At 41.1% G+C, this 7,632-nt stretch overlaps 1 protein-coding gene across 1 annotated transcript; it reads right to left on the bottom strand.

Moving 5' to 3' along the window:
* Positions 1 to 641: 641 nt before the first annotated feature.
* On the bottom strand, positions 642 to 6,198 carry galk2 (galactokinase 2). Its single transcript, XM_083655121.1, has 10 exons — positions 6,072 to 6,198; positions 5,863 to 5,951; positions 5,462 to 5,585; positions 5,187 to 5,280; positions 4,852 to 4,998; positions 4,661 to 4,759; positions 3,322 to 3,474; positions 2,994 to 3,204; positions 2,607 to 2,808; positions 642 to 1,340 (listed from the first exon to the last, which is right to left on the bottom strand). Exons 1-10 carry the CDS (start codon positions 6,119 to 6,121, stop codon positions 1,133 to 1,135), a joined length of 1,377 nt encoding a protein of 458 aa, XP_083511247.1. The 5' UTR covers positions 6,122 to 6,198; the 3' UTR covers positions 642 to 1,132.
* Positions 6,199 to 7,632: the final 1,434 nt, after the last annotated feature.

Below are 7,632 nucleotides of genomic sequence, written 5' to 3' on the forward strand. Positions count from 1 at the left end.
CAAGCACAGGCGTCTACATGAGTGTCCTTATTATGGGCCGGTTTTTGCTCAACTCCACACAGGAATACCTCATTTTTTCTTAGCTTTACAGTCTATAGCTTAAAGAGGCAGGACAGATTTTTACGTGTGAATATGTGGATTCATGGCAATTTAAAAAAAACACTGTAGGCTTTTAACTGAGGTTTGGGCCCTAATGAATGCTGATATGCATTGTTGGAACAGGGTCAGAACATAGTCAGTTGGAGGAGCCATTTCCAAAAAGGCAGCCTCCTGAAAACAGATAATGAAGTGGTTCTCAAACGTTTTCACGTCAAGAACACATCTGGAGCACAACTCTTGAAAAGTGGTTAAGGACTGCCCCCTAAGACAAAAAGAAAAGGTGTGACAGACATATGAATTGACCAATCACGGACCTCATGGTGTAACTTCCGTTACAGCCCAGCCAATCAGAATTGATCCTGTGCAGAAGCTGATCACTGATTTCCCAGTGGCTCACACACTTTTAAAGCACAAATGGCCTGCAAGCTTAACAGTCTCACAAATGCTGTTCAAATGACGACCACTTTTATCATGTACTGTACATTTGTAAACTGAAAATATTTTAGCATAATGTTAGTGTTAAACTCCGTGATTTATTTTATTTAACGTTGATACATACAACTGGCAACAAGGGATAGCTTTTTATACTGCACAAATTATACTTGTTTGTTATTCTATTTGTCACATTTCTTTTTTTACCAAGAACATAAATCAAAGTGAACAGTGAAATGAGTGTACAAAATGTGCATCACCCAGGTGGGTGCACATCGGTGGTAGATGAGCCCCCCCCCCCCCTGATATGTGAAGCGCTTGCAGCATCTAGAAACGCGCTATATTATGCAATCATATTGTTTTTATTATTGTTATTATAAAATCAATGTATTATAGAAAACCTCAACATTCAGAATTACAAAAACAAAAATCTACATGAAAGTTATACAAGTTTACACAAAATCAAATTCTCTTTCTAAGAAATAATGCACTACTGTTGCCATTATTTGGCCCTTATATTCCAGTATAATCTTTACTATCAGCTGCAACTAGGGACCTGAAATCTAATGATAGTCATATCAAAAGACACTGATAACACATTTTACTCCTCAAGGAATATCGCGGCTCCTCCACCCGGCTTTGACACAAACAAACTTTGTTTTTCCATGGCCGCTCTGCGTGGATCAGGTTTGTAGTAAGCCTCCCTCACTGCTTGTAAGAAAGACTCCACCTTCTCACTGGGGACCATGGAGACAGCACAGCCGCCCCAGCCTGCTCCCGTCAGCCGAGAGCCCACAGCCCCTGACTGCCTGCAGCCCAGGGAAACAGCAAATAGTGCTCTAGTACATATAGCAATTACTGTTTGAAATACATTCACGTGTATTTTGAATAGCAGGCACTCAGCACAATTAACATATATTATATAGCCTACAGTCAATGAGCACAACATGCAAAAAGTGGCCGATTTTCCCCGTCTCCCCTACAGCAGTGATTCCCAACCAGGGGTACGTGTACCCCTAGGGGTACTTGGAAAGACTGGGGATTACAATTTATTTCCAAAATGATAAAAACAATACTCCAAGTTATTTCATTGGCCCATCTTGGTAAAACTGATGACTTTTTCCAATTGAAATTGGAAGAATTGTATTAAAGGGGGGCCATTCAAATGATTTCCATTCAATAATCAGATATGTTAGAGAGGCCTACTAAAAGTTTAATATTTGTTTAATAGAACACATTTAGGAAAATCATCGACACGCATGAGTGAGAGGGTACTATTTGCATGGCAAAACATCTCAAGGGGTACATAAGACAAAAAAGGTTAGGAACCACTGCCCTGCAGTACATGTAATTACCTCCGGCAGAGCTATAGAGATAAGAGTTGCGTCATCTCCTTTCACTTCAATGGACCCGTTTTTTTTTTACCTCACAATAGTTCCCGGAAGTGGGCCGTTTGTGATGTACTTTGAAAGGGTAAAACATTTAAAGAATCATATTGTATATTATCAACTTTATTTTATGCATTCAAATGTACTTCCTGGAACTATTCCCCAGCACACACTATAGAGACACTGCATGAAATAGGCCACGCCCATCACGGGGGAAAAGCTCAGTTCATTTCCACACACCAGCGTCATTTTCCTTGAATTAAACATAGCTAAAAGCTGTTGTGTGGTGGGCTGCGCAGACAACAAATGTAAAAAATCGCCAGTTAAAGTTTTTTTGTACTCCTGAGCAAAACAAGGAAGCCATTGAGAATTGGCAAGAAGAAAAATGTGGATCTAGCTGTCAAGGAAGTAAGTTGGAGTGTTCATCTTCCGTATATACGATCTATTTGTACAACACGCAACCATGCACGTGACATAGGAGAACGCCAGGATTGGAGGGGGGCTCTGTTTTCCCCCGTCTTGGGCGTGGTTTCTGAATGATGACGCGTTACGCAGTGTCTCTATAGCTACACAAAATTCGCATATCATAGCGGAATGGAGTATTGGCCTTGGTGATGGTCTGCACTACACTCTGAGTGCACTTCTAGTTCTCTAAACTGTAATCATAAGTGAAGTGAGTGTACTCACAAACAAATGTCCACCAGTTTGTCCAGTTCAGGGCAGCTGCACTCATACAGGTCTCTGCAGCTGGCATGGCTCTGGTTCATCAAGTCTCCCAGCAGCTGTACAGAGTCTGCAGGTTGAGAGTCACACACACTCTTAAACTGCAGCACCCGCGCAGCTTCACCGTAGACATGCTTGGCACGCTGGTGCAGCTTAAACTGCGTCACTGACAAAGAGAGGAGGGGGGGGGGGTGCATGTGTTATATGTGAAATCTGTATTTTATTCATTTGTATTGAGACAGTTGTCCTGCCATGCATTTGGCTTGGCAGTGGCACACAGCACTGATGATAATTAGATACTTCAGTTTAGAGATTAAAAATACACAAATGTTGCTAATTGCGGTCCCTTACTGTGCTGAGTGTTGGCGCTCAGCAGATCGGTGCTGAACTGCTCTGAAGTGACGCCCAGCGCCTCGCAGATCTCGTCTCGGCTGTACGGCTCAGGGTGCAACACCTCGTCCACCAGAGCCTGCATCTCCTCCAGGGAGGCCTTCAGCTCTGTCTGGACCTCGACCAGCTTCAGCAACCTGCTCCACTCCAGACCCCGCGCCTTGGCCAGCATCTGAGCTCACACAGCCATGACATTCCTGACACACTTCCTGTACATTTTATACCTATATATATTTAATCAGGATTATTGTCTATTATTATTATTAGGATTACTACTAGATGGCCATACCTTTGTGGCTATTCGACACTCCACCACTCGGATGTTGTAGTGAGAAGAAGCAGCTTTGTTCATCTCCACGCAGCAGTTTGAGATCACAAACACGGCCCCGTCCGGTAGCTTGACATCAGTCGCCTGCAGAGGCTGGAACTCTATCAGCTTTGCCTGAGACAAGGTAGACAAATCAAAAAGGTCAGCATCAACGTGTATCCAACAAACCACTATTCAAGTCACTATAAAGCAAGGACTTTGCAACAATTTAGACTTATATTGACAACAGTTTTCCGTAGCACTTTACATTACAGCTCAGTAACAACATGGTAATATGGGGGTAATAGTGTGATAATAATGAGGTAATATGTAATTGCCAAGGTAATAACTGTGGTAAATTCTGTGCAATATGAATATGAATCTCGGCAGCAAAATGCTAAACTCCCCTTTTCCATTTACGCTTATGGTAATATTAGATTAAATGTAGCCTGCATTGTGTTGCCCAGGGGTGGAGGCGGGATTCGCTCCACCGATCTCCCGCTTATGAAGCGCAAACCCGCAACCCCGAGCTAGCTCTGGGGGATTTTTCAGGTAATCCCTACATCCCTAGATGTTTTGTTCACAGGTAATATACTACTGTATTGACATGAAATTAAGTGGAAACAGGGAGTTTAGCATTTTGCAGCCCTACTTCATGGGTATTACACAGAAACTGTTGAAAAAGGAGGACTCCCGCACACTGACTACCACTTCAAAGGCTTTTAATAGAATTGCTGCAACGTTTCGGTCACACGACCTTCATCTGGCATGGCATGCCAGATGAAGGTCGTGTGTAGTCAGTGTGCAGGAGTCCTCCTTTTTCAACTGATCCTGCTTTTCAGACGCACCTGATGTACACGGTTGTGCAGAGATTTCATCTCTTTATTACACAGAAACTACCACAGCTATTTCCTGGTTATTACTTTAGTAATTATTGTGTGTGTGTGTGTGTGTGTGTATGTATATATATATATATATACATTATATATATATATATACACTATAAAGGCTTTTTGAGATTGTGTTAAAAGGGTAGACATAATAAGCCCTGGCTTCAGTCTACACCTTTTGGTCCTGTTTGATCTATATGAAAATTCTTGTATTGATTATTGATTTCTGGAATAATATGACCAAATAAACTAATCAATCAATCAATCAATATATATATATATATATAAAATTGTCATCGCACCTATTACCATGTTGGTACCGAGCTGTAATTGCTACCCAGTTTTCTTCTCTTTATTCAGGAATCAACATGGTCCTCATGCAAGGCTGGTGTGACTTGGTGTGATGAATGAGATGCTATTCCAGTACATACAGTTCCTTTCTCTGCCAGGAAGGAGATGGACTGATCCATTCCTCCCCCTTCTGTGCCGATGTAGCGCTCACATTTGGCACAGATCTCAGCCAGCGCCACCTGGAGGAATAAAGGACATTATCGAAAGAGGCGCAAAGATCACAAGATAAAGCAAGCTGCATTCATTTCAGGGTAGTCACATAGAGTATTACCTTGGAGAGGGACTTGTGATTTGCCTCCATAGTTACGAGCCCGGCACAACAAACTAAGGCGCTTGAGCTTGACAGGCCTGAGCTTGGTGGAATGGTCCCATCAACGACACATGACATCCCAGACAAACATGTGATCCCAAAGCTCTCCTTGTTATAAAAGTTAATGTGGGATGAACAAAGGTTAATTCTGTGACCATAACGTCAAGACCAATTTTTTTTTTTTTTTTTTTTTTTTACAAAGTATTATTGCTTCTACACAGTATTGAAGACTAGATACTTTGTACATAAGTTCTACTCTCGTGACACATCAATGAATCAGTTGAGCAAAAACTCACCTGAATGCCTTTAACTCCACAGAGAAAATAATAATGCCACTGTGGATTGGCTCGGTCGATGCTGATGTCCTCAGTACACGACACAGTGAAGTCCCTGCAAAGTGACAAATACAAATCACAGCTCAATACAGCATTCGGAAAAATAAAATGACAAATAAATAAATACTGATATTACACAATTAGTTAGGTCTGTGAATTAATGGCACAAGCAAATGTGAAAAAGCCCAACAATCATGAGTGTTCCAGTCTCACAATCATAAGTGTTCCAGTCTCACTTGTATTGAGGATGTGTGTTGGCCAGCTGGATCGTCCCTGAATCGTTGACTGAGACAGCTGTGAGAATATTCTGTTCAATAGCCATTGGGAGCACAGAATAGCCACAGTAATCGATATGCTCTCCTGTCAATGAGATAAGAGATACATGGTAAAGGGAAAGTGCTAAGCTAGATGTACTAGCCATAGTACATCTATAGCACATAGTACATGTGAAGTAATTTCTTCCAAAGTAGAGTTCAGTATCAGAACTGATATACCTCTGGACAACTGAAGCTATCAATAATTTATGGAAATATTCAATTTCCTTGAATACGTCAAAAAAAGAGAGAAAAGGGGCAATTGGATGCTAGCCAATACCAGTTCAGCCCTACTCAAATCAGTACAACATAATTTAAATTACCTATCAGATTCACCCTTCCAGGTGCACATGCATAGAAGAGAGGAGCTTCTCCATACTTTGTTTCAAATGTATTTTTCAAGTTTTGCAGCCTGTGGAAAAGTAATCACAATGGCAAAATAAGACGTAACGTGAGTTTCAATCAGAGAACAACTTCTGTTTTCTCCACTCCACCCCTCCGTCTTCCTGACAGTCATATCATTGCTACTCACCTTTCATTAGCACTAAGTGCGGTCTTTAACTTGGGTGGGTTTGTTGCCATTTCTACTTGTTTAAAATTACAATGAGTGGATTCTCGTAGTCAGATCCTGGACACAATCAGCTGACTGTCACAAGAGGATCCCGGATACTATGGTGCTGAACTAGGATCAGTTCTACAGCATGAATCCAGATCAGTTTACTCTCCGCAGTAACAAAGAAGCTGTTTCTGAAACAGCTGAGGCTAAAGTGTCACAAATGCGGAAGAACCTAAACGAGTTTGGTTGGTTCACTTCAGCAGAATCAACGTGCGCAGCGGAGCGCAGGCTGAATTTTTTCGCCACTGCGTACAACTGCCATGCCATGTCACTATCTCACCACAAGGTGGAAACAAAAGCTCAGACAAAAAAAAGGCCTCGGATACCCGAGTTCCCGGTTGTTTTGACCTGAACCTACCCATGCAATATGACTGCATTTGCAAATAAATACATAGATTAATAAAGTGGATTAAATTCAATAAAATGGCCCAGACGTTGTTGCAAGCATCATTCATTAATTAACCTTTTCTGACATTACCCTCTGAATCTGTAGTTTTTTGACATTTGGTCAGATTAATAATTTGACAGAAAACAATATTAGCAACAATAACAATAGACCCTCAGGGTGCTAAGTGATAAGCATTGCTGTCAGCAAAATGTGATAGCCTACTGTTAGCTGCAGGGATCGCGGAACCGCCCGGGCCACCCGGGCCGCGGCCCGGGTACTTTTCAGTTCCCAAATTATTATTTTTTTTTATTTTTTTTATTTTTTATTTTTTAGATTTTTTTAGATTTTTTTAGATTTTTTTTTACAATTAAACCTCATTTACTTATTACACTCGACTGGTTGTTTTTCAGATGTGATGTGAATCTAAAGTGAACTAAACAAGTCAGATCCACTATAAATGTTTTTCAGTAGATGCTGTGATGTAGCCACAAGAAAGGTGCAATATTAATGTTTTTCAGGAGATGGCGATGTTGCTAGCTATAGGTTCTAAACAAGAAATGTGGTTCAAATGTTTACAGTAGTTTTCCTTTCTTGCTGCACTACAATGTTACAATGCTGTGAGACAGGCCCGGCGTTGGAGGGGGGCCTGACCGGGCCGGGCCCCCCCATTCCCTAAACTGGCCCCCCCATTCAATTTTTTTTTTTTTTTTTTGTGTGTGCTAAAAACGTTTTTCCGTTTTTCTGTTTTAAAGTTTAAAACGGAATCTGGCTGTCATTAGGCATTGATTAACTGAATGCTATTGCTAACTGTTACTTTGAACCTCCATTTGCAATGATTCTGGCTGGATATTAATTAACTATTGTAAATTTGTCACAATGAATGCAATTTGTGCACAATGTGTAAATACATTTAATATTAATTGTTTAGGCCTATTTGTAAAGTCACAACACATTAGAGATGTGTGTAGTTCCTCATAGATTTAGCCTCTTCCTTTTGCTCTCAAATGCACCAGTTTGACGAATTTTACTTTAAAATGTACAAAATCTTCTTCCGGGGGAGAATCCCCCCGGACCCCCCTTGGCCCCCCC

Source organism: Poromitra crassiceps (assembly GCF_964638095.1).
Source record: "Poromitra crassiceps genome assembly, chromosome: 18".
NCBI lineage: Eukaryota > Metazoa > Chordata > Actinopteri > Beryciformes > Melamphaidae > Poromitra > Poromitra crassiceps.

Bases quoted from the DNA above. Each gene is read 5' to 3' on its own strand.
- galk2 (XM_083655121.1), bottom strand. From the start codon at position 6,121: ATGGCAACAAACCCACCCAAGTTAAAGACCGCACTTAGTGCTAATGAA. The intron at 5,586-5,862 runs GTAATTTAAATT...TCTCATTGACAG, and splicing joins TGGAAGGGTGAATCTGATAG to GAGAGCATATCGATTACTGT. The intron at 2,809-2,993 runs GTAAGGGACCGC...TCTCTTTGTCAG, and splicing joins GAGCGCCAACACTCAGCACA to TGACGCAGTTTAAGCTGCAC.